Here is a 20,000-nt window from a genome sequence, read left to right as displayed (position 1 = left end):
ATGAAACGTAATATCCGCGCACTTCTTCTTCTTCTACGGGGGCGGGTGGTTGCTTACAGTAGAAGAAGAAGCGCTTCCTGTTCTATGGGGGCGGGTGCTTACCTTGGCGGTTGCTTGCGTAGAAGAAGAAGCACTTCCTCTTCTACGGGGAAAAAAGATGGCGGCTGTTTACCGTAGTTGCGAGACCTAAACTTTATGAAAATGAATCTTAATATTAATCCATATATAAAGCGCACCGGGTTATAAGCCGCACTGTCAGCTTTTGAGTAAATTTGTGGTTTTTAGGTGCGGCTAATAGTGCGGAAAATACGGTATGTAACGCTTGAACCAAAAATGAACAAAAGGAAAAGGCAATGAAGCATAGGGGATGGCTATGTAAAACGACAGTAAAACTGAACTGGCTACAAAGTAAACAGAAACAGAATGCTGGACGACAGCAAAAACTTGCAGTGTGTGGACATACTTGCCAACCTTGAGACCTCCGATTTCGGGAGGTGGGGCGGTTGGTGGCGTGGTTAAGAGGGGAGGATGTGTGAATGTGAGTGTGAATGTTGTCTGTCTATCTGTGTTGGCCCTGCGATGAGGTGGCGACTTGTCCAGGGTGTACCCCGCCTTCCGCCCGATTGTAGCTGAGATAGGCTCCAGCGCCCCCCGCGACCCCGAAGGGAATAGGCGGTAGAAAATGGATGGATGGATGAGTATATTTACAGCTAGAATTCACCAAGTCAAGTACTTTTTTACTTAATCCATTCCGTAATTTAATTTTACATACTTATATGCTAAAAGTTTTAAGTGTTGTACGTGCATATAAATGTTCAACTTTTTTTTTTTAAGGTTATATTTTTCCTTTTTTCATGAGAAGAATTGTTGTACGTTCTTGGGTAGCAGGTTATAGTTTGCTTTGTACATTATTTTAGCTGTTTGTAATTTTACCAAATTATCGAACTTTAATATTTTTGACTTAATAAATAAAGGGTTTGTATGTTTTCTATATCCAACATTATGTATTATTTTAACTGGTCTTTTTTCTTTTGTAACACGGTTAGTGAATGTAGCGCACATTTGTAGTTATTTCCCCAGCACACACACACACACACACACACACACACACAGCAAATGGTTGGTATGCGGTTTAATTGTTGTTGTTTGAAACTTTATACGTTTACGATCGTCCGATTTTGCTGACAAAAGACCACATGTTATTTTCTTTAAAAACCAAAAGGTTTTTCAGATTAGGTACCCAACCATACAGAGACAGATACACAACAGTTTTGTAATATGTAATTAATTAATTTACCGTATTTTCCGCACTATAAGGCGCACCTAAAAACCACAATTTTTCTCAAAAGCTGACAGTGCGCCTTATAACCCGGTGCGCTTTATTACGATTAATTTTCATAAAGTTTCGGTCTCGCAACTTCGGTAAACAGCCGCCATCTTTTTTCCCGGTAGAACAGGAAGCGCTTCTTCTTCTACGCAAGCAACCGCCAAGGAAAGCACCCGCCCCCATAGAACAGGAAGCGCTTCACCCGCCCCCGGAAGAAGAAGAAAAAACGCGCGGATATCACCGTACGTTTCATTTCCTGTTTACATCTGTAAAGACCACAAAATGGCTCCTACTAAGCGATCCGGTTCATAAAAAGACGCAATCTCTCCATCCGCACACGGATTACTACCGTATTTCACAGCAACTGAACCGCACTGTGGAACGGGAGCACGTACGGTGAATATTCGCACCACAGGGAATGAGAAGTCATCCTTCACTGTGGTTCTAGCTTGCCATGCTAACTTCCACCCATGATGATATTCAAAAGGAAGACCTTGCCAAAAGAGACCTTTCCAGCCGGCGTCATCATAAAAGCTAACTCGAAGGGATGGATGGATGAAGAAAAGATGAGCGAGTGGTTAAGGGAAGTTTACGCGAAGAGGCCGGGTGGCTTTTTTCACACAGCTCCGAAGGCGAACACACCTTCACTAAGACGGGCAGACAGCGCCGGTCGACATACGCCAACATCTGCCAGTGGATCGTAAATGCCTGGGCAGATAGTTTCGGTCACAACTGTGGTCCGAGCTTTCCGGAAGGCAGGATTCACAGAACTGCTGCACAACAACAGCGACACTGAATCCGATGACTTCGACGAGGCGGAGCCGGCCATTTTTGGATCCCACGCTTGCGCAACTTTTCAATTCGGACACCGAAGACGAAGAATTCGAAGGATTTACGAATGAAGAATAACTTCAGAAGGTGAGCGCTATGTTTATTTTGTGTGTTGTGACATTAACGTTCGAGCAACATTATGTTGCTATTTATTGCTCTACACCATTTTGAATTTTACTATGTTTGTGATTGCACATTTGCGTACATTTTGGGACAGAGTTGTTAGAACGCTGGTTTTCAATATATTATTAAAGTTTGACTGAACTATCTGACTGTTTTTTTGACATTCACTTTAGCGCAGCGTTTTTTTGACATTCACTTTAGCGCAGCGTAGGCGCGGCTTATAGTCCGGGGCGGCTTATTGGTGGACAAAATTATGAAATATGTAATTCATAGAAGGTGCGGCTAATAATCCGGTGCGCCTTATAGTGCGGAAAATACGGTAGTCATTATTAACATACTGAGATGAAGAATATCTTATTTTTAATAAGGTTGGAAGTATGCACAGAGCCAACTATAACTTGCTACCCAAGAACGTCCAACAATTATTCTCAACAAAAAAGGAGAAATAAAACTTCTGAGAAAAATTGTATTTAAAACCTTTGTATGCACAAACAACACTTAAAACTTTTAGCATATCGGTATGTGAAATTTAATTATGGAATGGATTAAGCAAATAATATAAACAATGTACTAATACGATCCAATTTTTAAAAAATCTCATCATTTGAAATACAACTTACCGTATTTTCCGCACCATAAGGCGCCCTGGGTTATAAGCCGCGCCTTCAATGAACGGCATATTTCAAAACTTTGTCCACCTATAAGCCGCCCCGTGTTATAAGCCGCATCTAACTGCGCTAAAGGAATGTCAAAAAAACAGTCAGATAGGTCAGTCAAACTTTAATAATATATTAAAAACCAGCGTGATGTGGGCGCGCATGGAGTCGTATATCAACATGGACGGAGCTGTGTGAAAAAAGCCACCCGGCCTCTTCGCGTAAACTTACCTTAACCACTCGCTCATCTTTTCTTCATCCATCCATCCCTTCGAGTTAGCTTTTATGATGACGCCGGCTGGAAAGGTCTCTTTTGGCAAGGTCTTCCTTTTGAATATCACCATGGGTGGAAGTTTCTGGCCATTAGCATGGCAAGCTAGAACCACAGTGAAGGATGACTTCTCATTCCCTGTGGTGCGAATATTCACCGTACGTGCTCCCGTTGTATCCACAGTGCGGTTCACAGGAATATCTAAAGTCAGTGGAACCTCGTCCATGTTGATAATGTTCTCTGGCCGGATCTTTTTTTCAGCTATCTTGTTTTTACAATATGCACGGAAAGTAGCCAGCTTTTCTTGAAAGTCTTTAGGCAGTTGCTGTGAAATAGTAGTCCGTGTGCGGATGGAGAGATTGCGTCTTTTCATGAACCGGAAACCTGTCGCTTAGTAGGAGCCATTTTGTGGTCTTTACAGATGTAAACACACAAAGGAAATGAAACGTAATATCCGCGCGCTTCTTCTTCTTCTACGGGGGCGGGTGGTTGCTTACAGTAGAAGAAGAAGCGCTTCCTCTTCTATGGGGGCGGGTGGTTGCTTACAGTAGAAGAAGAAGCGCTTCCTCTTCTATGGGGGCAGGTGCTTACCTTGGCGGTTGCTTGCCGTAGAAGAAGGAGCGCTTCCTCTTCTACGGGGAAAAAAGATGGCGGCTGTTTACCGTAGTTGCGAGACCTAAACTTTATGAAAATGAATCTTAATATTAATCCATATATAAAGCGCACCGGGTTATAAGACGCACTGTCAGCTTTTGAGTAAATTTGTGGTTTTTAGGTGCGGCTAATAGTGCGGAAAATACGGTACCTTGAAGGTAGAAAAGCGCTATACAAGTACAACCCATTTATCATTTATCATTTAATATGATCCAATTTAAAGCAAATCTCATCATATGAAATACAACTTACTTGACTATTTATTATTTATATACATATATTTTTTAATGTTATTATTTATAGAGTATATTGTGAATACATTGAGAACAGGAAGTGAACAAAAATGTTAGCAATTGCTATGTAATGGAAAATATAGGATTATATAAGCGCTGCTTCTTCCTACTCCTTTTGGAGCATGTTGTAAAGGGAAACTAAAAATTGTGATGTATCATGTTGTACCGCTGCTGCCCACTGCTCCCCTCACCTCCCTGGGGGTGATCAAGGGGATGGGTCAAATGCAGAGGACTAGGGCTGCAGCTAACGATTATTTTTCTATCGATTAATCTATAGATTATTTTTTCGATTAATCGGTTAATCTATAGATTATTTTTTTCGATTAATCTATAGATTATTTTTCCTTTTACCGATTTTTTTTTTATTTAAAATGAAGAGGAAAAAATAAATGTAGGCCAGTTTTTTCAAAAGGCATGGCTTTTATTTACAAAAAAAAAAGTATGGCCACTAGTCAGTCAACATTGACAACAACATGACAAAATATTCTGTAACAATGTAAACATTTAAAACTTTTAACATTTAACAAAATTAAAAGTAGCTTATTTGCTTTTTAATGTGCAAATATAAAAGTAAACATCCAGTGCAAATCTTAATATTCTGGAATAGTATAAGCATTTAAAAAGTAAAAGTATTGCTTATTTTGCTTTAAAATGTGCAAAAATAAAGATAAACATCCAATACAAAAAAGTGCAAAACGGAAATATTCTGTAACAAGTATAAACATTTCAACAAAAGTAAAAGTATTGCTTATTTGCTAAAATGTGCAAAAATAAAGCTAAACATCCAATACAAAAAAGTGTACAGTGTAAACATTTCAACAAAAGTAAAAGTATTGCTTATTTTGCTTAATAACCCAACAATGATAGTATGATTAAAGTGAAAGTTAATTGTTCGTTTGTACATCGTATATGTAACTGTTAATGTTGTAAAAGGTATTTGCACAACTAATTAACATTAGCGTTTGTGACACGTCTTGTGCCGTGGGGTTCTTTCAGGACCGACAGACTGAACGCCAGACGGCTTTGCCAGGTTTACAATCTTTTAATTTTACACAAAGTCTTTTCTCTTCCAACTGCGCGGATCGCGCACCTGGGCACGTTTGCGGCGTCGCTCCCGGCGCGCCCCGCCTCGCCGCTCGCTCGCCGCCGCCGCCTCTCCACAGCGTTAAAGAGGAGCGCGTCTTTGTAAACACTGAACAGGCACGCCAAACGCGCCTCTCAGAGCGAAACGGTGCTTTAGTTTATGAATTTACAAAGCAGATACAAATGACACATTCATGTTTTTGTGTAATAATGACAACGTATACGCACGCGGACGATTGACTTGTTGATGGTGATGGCAAGAACGCTGTCGGGGGTTTTCTTTTCAAATGTTCGTTCATAGCCGTTGTGCTGCTATGATAGGCCATTTCCGCTCGACACAGTGTGCATACAACAACATTATTAGGCCGTTTATTGAAATACTCCCACACTTTTGACGACTTTTGGCGTGCTTTTTTCCCCTCGCTCGCATCGTCTGCTTTGCGCTCCGCCATGACAGTAAAGTAGTGTGACGTAAATATGCGACGCGCCGACGCACAAAAACGGCGTCGACATATTTACGTAACCGATGACGTCGACTACGTCGACGCGTCGTTTCAGCCTTACAGAGGACACATTTTACCACACCTAGTGTGTTTGTGACAATCATTGGGACTTTAACTTTAATTGTACGCATGTTCTAAAATAAACTCCAACCACAAACATAGCAAGAGTTAGGAGTTTCAATATCAAGTTTGAAGCCCAGGTTTGAAAGCATAAGTAGCAGAAGTTTTATTTCTCCTTTTTTGTTGAGAATAATTGTTGGATGTTCTTGGGTAGCAAGTTATAGTTGGCTTTGTGCATACTTTTAGCTGTTTGCAAATTCAATATGTCGGGGAATATCAATTTTTTTTTGGACTCAGTAAATAATGGGTTTGAGTCTTCTCTAAATCCAACATTATGTATTATTCTAATCAATATTTTTTGTAACACGGTTAATAACCGAAGCATACGTTTGTAGTTATTTCCCCATATTTCTGCGCAACAACTCAGATATGGTAAGACTAGGGAGCAGTAAAGAATATAAAGTAATTTCTGGTCCAAACCCTATTTTGCTTTATTCATTATGGATGTATGTCTTGCCACCTTATGTTGCATGTTTCTATATGAGATTTTCGGTTTATTTTATCATCAATCATTACACCTACAATTTTATTTCATTTACTCTTTCAACGTCTATTTGTATTTGTGTTTTACTTTCCTTATACCAGGGGTCGGCAACCTTTACCAGTCAAAGAGCCACTTTGACCAGTTTCACAAATTAAAGAAAACAATGGGAGCCACAAAAATCTTTTGAAATTTAAAATGAAATAACACTGCATACAAAGTTTATTTTTCTTGCTTTGTGCTATGTATAAACCAAGGGTCTCAGACACGCGGCCCACACCTTAATATGAAAATTGAATTTTAGTGCGGCCCGCAAGCTTTATATAAATGGCGCTTGACAGCGTCATACTTGTCAACCCTCCCGATTTTTCCGGCAGATTACGAATATCAAGGCAACTGTTCTCTCGAACGTGCCGTGATGGTACAGCATTTAGCGCCTACTACAGCCAGCGTGCCGGCCCAGCCACACGTTGTATGCATCTTCTGCTTGCTCACGTAAGTGACAGCAAGGCATACTTAGTCAACAACCACACAGGTTACACTGACGGTGGCGGTATAAAAAACTTTAAGACTCTTACTAATAATGCGCCACACTGTGAACCCACACCAAACAAGAATGACAAACACATTTCGGGAGAACATCTGCACCGTAACACAACATAAACACAACAGAACAAATACCCAGAATCCCATGCAGCCCTAACTCTTCCGGGCTACATTATACACCCCCGCTACCAAACCCTGCCCACCTCAACCGACGCACAGAGAGAGGGGGGGGGGTTGATGTGTGAGGGAGCAGGGTTGAGGTGGGGGCGGGGTTTGGTGGTAGCAAGGGTGTATAATGTAGAATGTAGCCCGGAAGAGTCAGGGCTGCATGGGATTCTGGGTATTTGTTCTGTTGTGTTAAGGTGCAGATGTTCTCCCGAAATGTGTTTGTCATTCTTGTTTGGTTTTGGTTCAAAGTGTGGCACATTATTAGTAAGAGTGTTAAAGTTGTTTTATATGGCCACTGTCAGTGTAACCTGTGTGGCTGTTGACCAAGTATGCCTTGCTGTCACTTACGTGAGCAAGCAGAAGATGCATATAACAAGAGGCTGGGCTGGCACGCTGTTCATACAGATTGTAGAGGGCGCTAAATGCTGTACCATCATGGCACGCCCTTATTTTAATTGTAAGGGTGAAAATCGGAGAATATTAATCCCGGGTGTTTTCTGCGAGAGGCACTGAAATCCGGAAGTCTCCCGGGAAAATCGGGCGGGTCGGCAAGTATGCAGCAGAGCCGCATCAGAGTGATCAAAGAGCCGCATGCGGCCGCGGGTTGCCGACCCCTGCCTTATACTGTTACCAAATAAGATTATTTTAGTTTTACCGAGGTTTAAGGATAGTCTGTTTTTGTCAAACTAGTGGTATTTCTTCTCTTAATTTTTGTATTAGCTTCTGCGTGTTCTCTCCCAAACAAAACGCTGTTTTATTGCAGCAACAGCAGAAAAAGGCATCTCAAAGAGATAGAATGATACAAAGTGTAGTAGATGGTACAAACCCCGTTTCCATATAAGTTGGGAAATTGTGTTAGGTGTAAATATAAACGGAATACAATGATTTGCAAATCCTTTTCAACCCATATTCAATTGAATGCACTACAAAGACAACATATTTGATGTTCAAACTCATATTACATAATAATTTTATGGCTGCAACATGTGCCAAAGTAGTTGGGAAAGGACATGTTCACCACTTTGTTATATGGCCTTTCCTTTTAACAACACTCAGTAAACGATTGGGAACTGAGGAGACACATTTTTTAAGCTTCTCAGATGGAATTCTTTCCCATTCTTGCTTGATGTACAGCTTAAGTTGTTCAACAGTCCGGGGGTCTCCGTTGTGCTATTTTAGGCTTCATAATGCGCCACACATTTTCAATGGGAGACAGGTCTGGACTACAGGCAGGCCAGTCTAGTACCCGCACTCTTTTACTATGAAGCCACGTTGATGTAACACGTGGCTTGGCATTGTCTTGCTGAAATAAGCAGGGGCGTCCATGATAACGTTGCTTGGATGGCAACATATGTTGCTCCAAAACCTGTATGTACCTTTCAGCATTAATGGCGCCTTCACAGATGTGTAAGTTACCCATGTCTTGGGCACTAATACACCCCCATACCATCACAGATGCTGGCTTTTCAACTTTGCGCCTACAACAATCCAGATGGTTCTTTTCCTCTTTGGTCCGGAGGACACGACGTCCACAGTTTCCAAAAACAATTTGAAATGTGGACTCGTCAGACCACAGAACACTTTTCCACTTTGTATCAGTCCATCTTAGATGAGCTCAGGCCCAGCGAAGCCGACGGCGTTTCTGGGTGTTGTTGATAAACGGTTTTCGCCTTGCATAGGAGAGTTTTAACTTGCACTTACAGATGTAGCGACCAACTGTAGTTACTGACAGTGGGTTTCTGAAGTGTTCCTGAGCCCATGTGGTGATATCCTTTACACACGGATGTCGCTTGTTGATGCAGTACAGCCTGAGGGATCGAAGGTCACGGGCTTAGCTGCTTACGTGCAGTGATTTCTCCAGATTCTCTGAACCCTTTGATGATATTACGGAGCGTAGATGGTGAAATCCCTAAATTCCTTGCAATAGCTGGTCGAGAAAGGTTTTTCTTAAACTGTTCAACAATTTGCTCACACATTTGTTGACAAAGTGGTGACCCTCGCCCCATCCTTGTTTGTGAATGACTGAGCATTTCATGGAATCTACTTTTATACCCAATCATGGCACCCACCTGTTCCCAATTTGCCTGCACACCTGTGGGATGTTCCAAATAAGTGTTTGATGAGCATTCCTCAACTTTATCAGTATTTATTGCCACCTTTCCCAACTTCTTTGTCACGTGTTGCTGGCATCAAATTCTAAGTTAATGATTATTTAAAAAAAAAAAATTTTTTATGAGTTTGAACATCAAATATGTTGTCTTTGTAGCATATTCAACTGAATATGGGTTGAAAAGGATTTGCAAATCATTGTATTCCGTTTATATTTACATCTAACACAATTTCCCAACTCATATGGAAACGGGGTTTGTATAAAACACACACCCGCCTTTCCTCATTTCCTACTTACCGTATTTTTCGGACTATAAGTCGCAGTTTTTTTCATAGTTTCCAGTGCGACTTATATATGTATTTTTCCTTTTTTATTATGCATTTTCGGCAGGTGCGACTAATACTCCGTGCGACTTATACTCCGAAAAATACGGTACTTATGGTGAATCCAAAAGGCTTTTCATTCTGTTTATCGTCAATTGTTTTGTTTTCTGCTGACGACAACTCCTTTTTTCTTTTCGTTCTTCATCTCTTTGCCTATGTTAGCTCCCGTGTACTTACCACTTCTACTGGGTAGAACAGGCAGACTGTTGATTGTATTGACCGCTGTTACCACACAGCAGCAGTCTTGTGTATTGTTCTAACACAAAAATAATAAAAAACTCGAGGGCTGCAAAGATTCGTCGATTAAATTGATTCATTCGTTTAAAAAAAAAAAAAAAGCATCCAATTGTATTTTGTTGCTGCGATGATTTGTTTAATGAGTAAAATACACGGACGTTGGAGTGCTTCTAGCTACCGCATGTCATGACCAGAGGTGGGTAGAGTAGCCAGAAATTGTACTCAAGTAAGAGTACCGTTACTTTAGAGATTTATTACTCAAGTAAAAGTAATGAGTAGTCACCCAAATATTTACTTGAGTAAAAGTAAAAAGTATGTTGTGAAAAAACTACTCAAGTACTGAGTAACTGATGAGTAACATACACACACATATCATATATATATATATATATATATATATATATATATATATATATATATATATATATATATATATATATATATATACATACATACATACATACATACATACATACATACATACACATACATTGATATATACAGTATATCATTTATATTTATTTATTTTGCCGTTTTTGTTTACATGTTAAAGGTGTTTTAATGAATATACATGCATGTTTAACACATATAGATTCCTTTCTTTCATGTTGACAAGAATATAAGTTGGTGTATTACCTGATTCTGATGACTTGCATTGATTGTAATCAGACAGCAGTGCTTAACGTCCACGTTTTCAAATGCTGGAGAAAAAAAGTTCCTCCTTTCTGTCTAATACCACATGAAAGTGGTTGGTTTTTGGTATCTTATTTGTCCAGCTTCCATATTCGTTTTCACACACTTTACAAGAAATACATTGGCGGCAAATTCCGTAGCTTGCTAGCTTGTTTGCGCCGGCTTTCGGAGACTCTTATTTTGAAAGCGCAGGCGCGAGGAGCGGCACTTTTATTGTAAAGACAGGAACTGTGCAGTCAGTCTTTAGGCTTGTGACGGGATGTACGTTTGAAATAAAAAAGTGTCTTTTTTCCTTCACACTTTTGTATTAGTAGATTGCACAGTACAGTACATATTCCGTACAATTGACCACTAAATGGTAACACCCCAATAAGTTTTTCAACTTGTTTAAGTCAGGTCATGTGACCGCCTGGCTCTGTTTGATTGGTCCAACGTCACCAGTGACTGCATCTGATTGGTGGAACGGAGTCAAACGTCACTAGTGACTGCATTTTATTGGTGGAACGGAGTGAAACGTCACCAGTAACGCAGGCACTTTGAAGGTCTGTCTGACAGACCAAAACAAACAAAGCGTGCATTAACAGATCGATAAAAATTAGTAGCGAGTAGCGAGCTGAATGTAGATAAAAGTAGCGGAGTAAAAGTAGCGTTTCTTCTCTATAAATATACTCAAGTAAAAGTAAAAGTATGTTGCATTAAAACTACTCTTAGAAGTACAATTTATCCCAAAAGTTACTCAAGTAGATGTAACGGAGTAAATGTAGCGCGTTACTACCCACCTCTGGTCATGACTAAATGGTTTGTGTGTGCGGGAAGGGGAATGGTACTAGTGGCGTGTCGATAGAGGAAGATGGCTCAGAAAAACTAAAGCAAAGTGGAAAGACAGCAAAGAGCTCAGAAAAGATCAGAGTTTTAAAGGGGAACATTATCACCAGACCTATGTAAGCGTCAATATATACCTTGATGTTGCAGAAAAAAGACCATATATTTTTTTAACCGATTTCCGAACTCTAAATGGGTGAATTTTGGCGAATTAAACGCCTTTCTATTATTCGCCATTTTCTCACTTTCGTCGATGTGTTGTCGGAGGGTGTAACAACACGAACAGGGACGGATTCAAGTTGCACCAGTGGCCCAAAGATGCGAAAGTGGCAAGAAATTGGACGTTTGTTCCGCACACTTTACCGACGAAAGCTATGCTACGACAGAGATGGCAAGAATGTGTGGATATCCTGCGACACTCAAAGCAGATGCATTTCCAACGATAAAGTCAAAGAAATCTGCCGCCAGACCCCCATTGAATCTGCCGGAGTGTGTGAGCAATTCAGGGACAAAGGACCCCGGTAGTACGGCAAGCAATGGCGGCAGTTTGTTCCCGCAGACGAGCGAGCTAAACCCCCTGGATGTCTTGGCTCACACCGTCCCTTATGCCAACGAAGATGATCAAGAGAAGAATATCGACCCTAGCTTCCCTGGCCTGCTGACATCAACTCCAAAACTGGACAGATCAGCTTTCAGGAAAAGAGAGCGGATGAGGGTATGTCTACAGAATATATTAATTGAGGAAAACTTTATTCATTACTCGCGGTTTTACGTAAATTATTATACATAAACTGTGTTTACCAATAATTTAGCTTAAAAACATTTATTTTTTTCAATCATTCAAGTACCGTATTTTCCGCACTATAAGGCGCACCTAAAAACCACAAATTTTCTCAAAAGCTGACAGTGCGCCTTATAACCCGGTGCGCTTTATATATGGATTAATATTAAGATTCATTTTCATAAAGTTTCGGTCTCGCAACTACGGTAAACAGCCGCCATCTTTTTTCCCCGTAGAAGAGGAAGTGCTTCTTCTTCTACGCAATCAACCGCCAAGGTAAGCACCCGCCCCCATAGAACAGGAAGCGCTTCTTCTTCTACTGTAAGCAACCACCCGCCCGCGTAGAAGAAGAAGAAGCGCGCGGATATTACGTTTCATTTCCTTTGTGTGTTTACATCTGTAAAGACCACAAAATGGCTCCTACTAAGCGACAGGGATCCGGTTCATGAAAAGACGCAATCTCTCCATCCGCACACGGACTATTTCACAGCAACTGCCTAAAGACTTTCAAGAAAAGCTGGCTACTTTCCGTGCATATTGTAAAAACAAGATAGCTGAAAAAAAGATCCGGCCAGAGAACATTATCAACACGGACGAGGTTCCACTGACTTTTGATATTCCTGTGAACCGCACTGTGGATACAACGGGAGCACGTACGGTGAATATTCGCACCACAGGGAATGAGAAGTCATCCTTCACTGTGGTTCTAGCTTGCCATGCTAATGGCCAGAAACTTCCACCCATGGTGATATTCAAAAGGAAGACCTTGCCAAAAGAGACCTTTCCAGCCGGCGTCATCATAAAAGCTAACTCGAAGGGATGGATGGATGAAGAAAAGATGAGCGAGTGGTTAAGGGAAGTTTACGCGAAGAGGCCGGGTGGCTTTTTTCACGCAGCTCCGTCCATGTTGATATACGACTCCATGCGCGCCCACATCACGCTGGTTTTTAATATATTATTAAAGTTTGACTGACCTATCTGACTGTTTTTTGACATTCCCTTTAGCGCAGTTAGATGCGGCTTATAACACGGGGCGGCTTATAGGTGGACAAAGTTTTGAAATATGCCGTTCATTGAAGGCGCGGCTTATAACCCAGGGCGGCTTATGGTGCGGAAAATACGGTATATATATATATATATATTGTATATTGTATGTTGTATGTTTTTTTTTTCCTCTTGTAAAATGAGAATCATTTGACTCGTCAAAAATATTAAAGTTCGGTAATTTGGTAAAATTAAAACTGCTAAAATAATGTACAAAGCAAACTATAACCTGCTACCCAAAAATGTACAACAGTTCTTCTAACTAAAGAGGAAAAATATAACCTTAAAAAAACATTTATATGCACGTACAACACTTAGAACTTTTTGCATGTCAGTATGTGAAATTAAATTACGGAATGGATTAAGTAAAGAATTTAAAAATTGTACTGATATGATCCAGTTTAAGAGATTGTTCAAAATAATAGTGCTTACAAAGTACAAAGAAAAAGAATTATGAGAAATACTTCCAACCTTATTAAAAATAAGATATTCTTCATCTCAGTATGTTAATAATGACTAAATTAATTAATTACATATTACAAAACTGTTGTGGTTGGGTACCTAATCTGAAAAACCTTTTGGTTTTCTTTTGTCAGCAAATTCGGACTCCGACGTTAAATCTGTCTCTGTCTGTCTCTTCCTGACGATCGTAAATGTATAAAGTTTCAAACAACAACAATTAAACCGCATACCAACCATTTGCTGTGTGTGTGTGTGTGTGTGTGTGTGTGTGTGTGTGCTGGGGAAATAACTACAAATGTGCGCTACACTCACTAACCGTGTTCCAAAAAAAAAAAGACCAGTTAAAATAATACATAATGTTGGATATAGAAAACATACAAACCCTTTATTTATTAAGTCAAAAATATTAAAGTTCGATAATTTGGTAAAATTACAAACAGCTAAAATAATGTACAAAGCAAACTATAACCTGCTACCCAAGAACGTACAACAATTCTTCTCAACAAAAAAAGGAAAAATATAAACCTTAAAAAAAAAAAAATTAAAACATTTATATGCACGTACAACACTTAAAACTTTTAGCATATCAGTATGTAAAATTAAATTACGGGATGGATTAAGTAAAGAAGTTAAAAATTGAACTGATATGATCTTGTTTAAGAAATTGTTCAAAATAATAGTGCTTCCAAAGTACAAAGAAGAAAAATTATGAAAAATACTTCCAACCTTATTAAAAATAAGATATTCTTCATCTCAGTATGTTAATAATGACTAAATTAATTAATTACATATTACAAAACTGTATCTGTCTCTGTCTGGTTGGGTACCTAATCTGAAAAACCTTTTGGTTTCTAAAGAAAATAACGTGGTCTTTTGTCAGCAAAATCGGACTTCGACGTTAAATCTGTCTCTGTCTGTCTCTTCCTGACGATCGTAAAAAACAAATAGACAGTGCGCATACCGACCATTTGCAGTGTGTGTGTGTGTGTGTGTGTGTGTGTGTGTGTGTGTGTGTGTGTGTGTGTGTGTGTGTGGGTGTGTGTGTGTGTGGGTGGGTGCTCAAAAGGACTGTCGGTCAAATGTCGTTTATATTCAACAATAACCCATTCATTAATACCAATTAATGTCTGTCATATCCATATTTTACCCTCTTCCAGTCTTAAAACCGCCCTCTTCCGGTCTTGGGTTCTTCCGGATTAAGTAACGCCCTCTTCCCGGTTAAGCTACGCCCCCTGACACGTGGCCACCTTAGCCCCGCCCACTAACACATGACCTCCCCTTAATTTTGTGTTTCCTTGCCAAAATACCGTATTTTCCGCACCATAAGGCGCCCTGGGTTATAAGCCGCGCCTTCAATGAACGGCATATTTCAAAACTTTGTCCACCTATAAGCCGCCCCGTGTTATAAGCCGCATCTAACTGCGCTAAAGGGAATGTCAAAAAAACAGTCAGATAGGTCAGTCAAACTTTAATAATATATTAAAAACCAGCGTGATGTGGGCGCGCATGGAGTCGTATATCAACATGGACGGAGCTGTGTGAAAAAAGCCACCCGGCCTCTTCGCGTAAACTTAAACTTACCTTAACCACTCGCTCATCTTTTCTTCATCCATCCCTTCGAGTTAGCTTTTATGATGACGCCGGCTGGAAAGGTCTCTTTTGGCAAGGTCTTCCTTTTGAATATCACCATGGGTGGAAGTTTCTGGCCATTAGCATGGCAAGCTAGAACCACAGTGAAGGACGACTTCTCATTCCCTGTGGTGCGAATATTCACCGTACGTGCTCCCGTTGTATCCACAGTGCGGTTCACAGGAATATCAAAAGTCAGTGGAACCTCGTCCATGTTGATAATGTTCTCTGGCCGGATCTTTTTTTCAGCTATCTTGTTTTTACAATATGCACGGAAAGTAGCCAGCTTTTCTTGAAAGTCTTTAGGCAGTTGCTGTGAAATAGTAGTCCGTGTGCGGATGGAGAGATTGCGTCTTTTCATGAACCGGAAACCTGTCGCTTAGTAGGAGCCATTTTGTGGTCTTTACAGATGTAAACACACAAATGAAATGAAACGTAATATCCGCGCGCTTCTTCTTCTACGGGGGCGGGTGGTTGCTTACAGTAGAAGAAGAAGCGCTTCCTCTTCTATGGGGGCGGGTGCTTACCTTGGCGGTTGCTTACCGTAGAAGAAGAAGCGCTTCCTCTTCTACGGGGAAAAAAGATGGCGGCTGTTTACCGTAGTTGCGAGACCTAAACTTTATGAAAATGAATCTTAATATTAATCCATATATAAAGCGCACCGGGTTATAAGCCGCACTGTCAGCTTTTGAGTAAATTTGTGGTTTTTAGGTGCGGCTAATAGTGCGGAAAATACGGATACTGCATTTTTTAGAAGAAAAAAAAAACTATGGTGGTTATGACATGTTTCATTTTCTTGCAAATCAATTACATTTTTTGTCGCAAAATGTACATTTTATTGCAAAAAACTGCATTTCTTGAGCAAAGTATTGCAATATCTTGGATTGTAATATTGTTTTAAAGGGGAACATTATCACAATTTCAGAAGGGTTAAAACCATTAAAAATCAGTTCCCAGTGGCTTATTTTATTTTTCGAAGTTTTTTTCAAAATTTTACCCATCACGCAATATCCCTAAAAAAAAGCTTCAAAGTGCCTGATTTTAACCATCGTTATATACACCCGTCCATTTTCCTGTGACGTCACATAGTGATGCCAACACAAACAAACATGGGGCATAGAACAGCAAGCTATAGCGACATTAGCTCGGATTCAGACTCGGATTTCAGCGGCTTAAGCGATTCAACAGATTACGCATGTATTGAAACGGATGGTTGTAGTGTGGAGGCAGGTAGCGAAAACAAAAATTGAAGAAGAAACTGAAGCTATTGAGCCATATCGGTTTGAACCGTTTGCAAGCGAAACCCACGAAAACGACACGACAGCCAGCGACACGGGAGAAAGCGAGGACGAATTCGGCGATCGCCTTCTAACCAACGATTGGTATGTGTTTGTTTGGCATTAAAGGAAACTAACAACTAACAACCTGTTACACCTGTAACAAAATAATGGGGAGACTTCACTCAGGTTAACCATACATAAATAGACACAAAATACTGCACTACACAAAACTACCCGAATGTACTCGAATGATTGAAAAAAATAAATGTTTTTAAGCTAAATTATTGGTAAACACAGTTTATGTATAATAATGTACGTAAAACCGCGAGTAATGAATAAAGTTTTCATCAATTATTATATTCTGTAGACATACCCTCACCCGCTCTCTTTTCCTGAAAGCTGATCTGTCCAGTTTTGGAGTTGATGTCAGCAGGCCAGGTAAGCTAGGGTCAATATTCTTCTCTTGATCATCTTCGGTGGCATAAGGGACGGTGTGAGCCAAGACATCCAGGGGGTTTAGCTCGCTCGTCTGCGGGAACAAACTGCCGCCATTGCTTGCCGTGCTACCGAGGTCCTTTGTCCCTGAATTGCTCACACACTCCGGCAGATTCAATGGGGGTCTGGCGGCAGATTTCTTTGACTTTATCGTTGGAAATGCATCTGCTTTGAGTGTCGCAGGATATCCACACATTCTTGCCATCTCTGTCGTAGCATAGCTTTCGTCGGTAAAGTGTGCGGAACAAACGACTGACCATTTTCGTCGGCTTTCCCCACACCCTCGTATTTTGAACAAATTTCGTCCAATTTCTTGCCACTTTTGCATCTTTGGGCCACTGGTGCAACTTGAATCCGTCCCTGTTCGTGTTGTTACACCCTCCGACAACACACCGACGAAAGTGAGAAAATGGCGGATTGCTTCCCGATGTGACGTCACAACGAGAGCGAATAATAGAAAAGCGCTTAATTCGGCTAAATTCACCCATTTAGAGTTTGTTAAAAAAATGTATGGTCTTTTTTCTGCAACATCAAGGTATATATTGACGCTTACATAGGTCTGGTGATAATGTTCCCCTTTAATGGAAAAATCAGGTGTTTTCGTGGTAAAATGCCGCATTTTGTGACGCAATATTGCATGTTCTTGGCACTGTTTTGTAAAAAAAACTATGGTGGTCATGACAAAAGCTACTGTTTTTGTAGGAAAATATATAATTTTCGTCCAAAACCACTACATTTTTCTATCAAAATCTAGTGTTTATATTAAGGATGTCCCGATCCGATATTTGGATCGGATCGGCCGCCGATATTTGCCAAAAAATGCGTATCGGCAAGGCATGGGAAAATGCCGATCCAGATCCAGTTTTTAAAAAAAACTCCGGTCCGTGTTTTCCAACGCACAGATTTAAATAATACATTCCACTTTTCTGCTGCTCCCTAATTTCCGTTCCGCATTTTCCAGCACACCTTCAACACATCCACAGGTCTGTGGATTTTCACGCAGTTGCTTTTAGCTGCTGGCATTACACAACAGGCTCTTCTCACTCTTTCCTGTGTCTCCCTCTCACAGACAGCAAGCACACCTTCTTACACACGTCACATACTGTCACGTCATACGTCACATACTGTCACGTCATACGTCACATACTGTCACGTCATACGTCACATACTGTCACGTCATACGTCACATACTGTCACAACATACGTCACATACGTATACGCCCTCCCCGAGCAGAGAGGTAGCAGCATGGCTAACGTTAGCTGTGATGCTAGCGCAGCCGTGCTAGCAACGCTCCCTCTAAGGTGCGCGCCTGTGCAATTGCGCACGGCAAATCTATGCCACGCACAAAATCAAATAAAAAAATAAGCGCATAACAATTTTCGACACACGGACACGACAGAGAAAACAGTTTTCGTCATCATTGTTCAAATATTGTGACGTCTGTCGAGACGCTTATCTCCATTCGGTGCCACACGCCCACACCATCAAAATGCAGAGGCAAACATTTCCAGATCAACACCGTATGAAAAAAATAGTGATTTTTTTTTTAGTTGTGATTTCCTTCTCTGCATGAAAGTTTAAAAGTAGCATATATTAATGCAGTATGAAGAAGAATGTTTTAATGTAGACACATAGAATCATCATACTGCTGTGATTATATGCATCAAGTGTTCATTCAAGGCTAAGGCAAAATATCCACATATATATGGTGTATCGTGACATGGACTAAACATATCCACATATATATGGTGTATCGTGACATGGACTTAAAATATCGCAATATTAAAAAAAGGCCATATCGCCCAGCCCTAGTTCAATGATGCCATTTCTGTTTGTCATGTATAATTTTGTCTATTTTGTGTTTATCCTTGAATAAACAGGTCAGTTTCTTGTTACCAACCATTGTGTATTATTCAAACTCCCCTAATTCAGCTGGCTAGTTGTTATCAAGAGTACTAAAACCCTTTTCAACATGATTCTGACAACTAAGTAGGTTAAATAACTTTAAACTTCAATACATGCTCGGATAGGCCAGTATCGGTCAGTATCGGTATCGGTCAGTATCGGTATCGGATCGGAAGTGCAAAAACAATATCGGTATCGGATCGGAAGTGCAAAAACCTGGATCGGGACATCCCTAGTTTATATGCCAAAATATTACATTTCTTGAACAAAGTATTGCATTATCTTGGATGAATATTGCATATTCTTCATTGCTTACATTGTTTTCATAGCAAAATCAGGCGTTTTCTTGCTAAAATGCCGCATTTTGTGACGCGATGTTGCGTTTTCTTGGCAGGCCAGAGCATTGTTTTGTCCAAACCTATGGTTCATGACAAAAGCTAGTGTTTTTATCAGAAAATATATACTTTCCTTGCAAAACAATTCAATTTTTTGGAAGAAAAATCTATGGTGGTTATGACATGTTTCATTTTCTTGCAAATCAATTACATTTTTTGTCGCAAAATGTACATTTTATTGCAAAAAACTGCATTTCTTGAGCAAAGTATTGCAATATCTTGGATGAATTTAGCATTTTCTTGCTCGGATACATTGTTTTATGTTAAAATCGGGTGTGTGTTTTTTATGGTATGTTGGGACCGCATTTGCCTTCCATCCTGACTGACCGTGGTCTTTAGGTAAGGAATTCCAGAATCCAATTACAGTGTTGAATCCCAGCTTCCTGATCAGCTGTGGTGGGATAAATGCCAAGTTGTAGTTTTAATTGGTTGTTCAGCGACACGCTTTTAACACAACGGACCTCTTTGTGTTTACACTGTCATTTAAAAAACTACTAAAATTCCCTCCTAACAATCTTATGTACTTCTTTAACAGACATCCAGCAGCCCCTTCACATTAAAGAGGAACCGGAGGAACCACAACCCCCCCACATTAAAGAAGAGGGAGACCTGTGGACCACTCAGGAGGGAGAGGGTCTTCCAGGACAGGAGGAGGCTGAGATCACCAAGTTTCCACTGACTGTTGTCTCTGTGAAGACTGAAGACCA

General features: G+C 40.3%; 1 protein-coding gene across 1 annotated transcript in view; it reads left to right on the top strand.

Annotated features, from left to right (window-relative positions):
• Positions 1 to 20,000, top strand: part of LOC133575707 (uncharacterized) — a 51,301-nt gene that overhangs the window by 1,771 nt on the left and 29,530 nt on the right. The window contains exon 2 of the mRNA XM_061928487.1: positions 19,829 to 20,000. This exon is cut by the window's right edge and continues 47 nt beyond it. Coding sequence (XP_061784471.1) covers positions 19,829 to 20,000 — 172 coding nt within the window. The remainder of the gene's footprint in view (positions 1 to 19,828) is intronic.

Source organism: Nerophis lumbriciformis, linkage group LG33 (genome assembly GCF_033978685.3).
Source record: "Nerophis lumbriciformis linkage group LG33, RoL_Nlum_v2.1, whole genome shotgun sequence".
In the NCBI taxonomy this organism is placed as follows: domain Eukaryota; kingdom Metazoa; phylum Chordata; class Actinopteri; order Syngnathiformes; family Syngnathidae; genus Nerophis; species Nerophis lumbriciformis.
The sequence above is the reverse complement of the archived record's forward strand: the minus strand, read 5'-3'. Positions and strand labels throughout refer to the sequence as shown.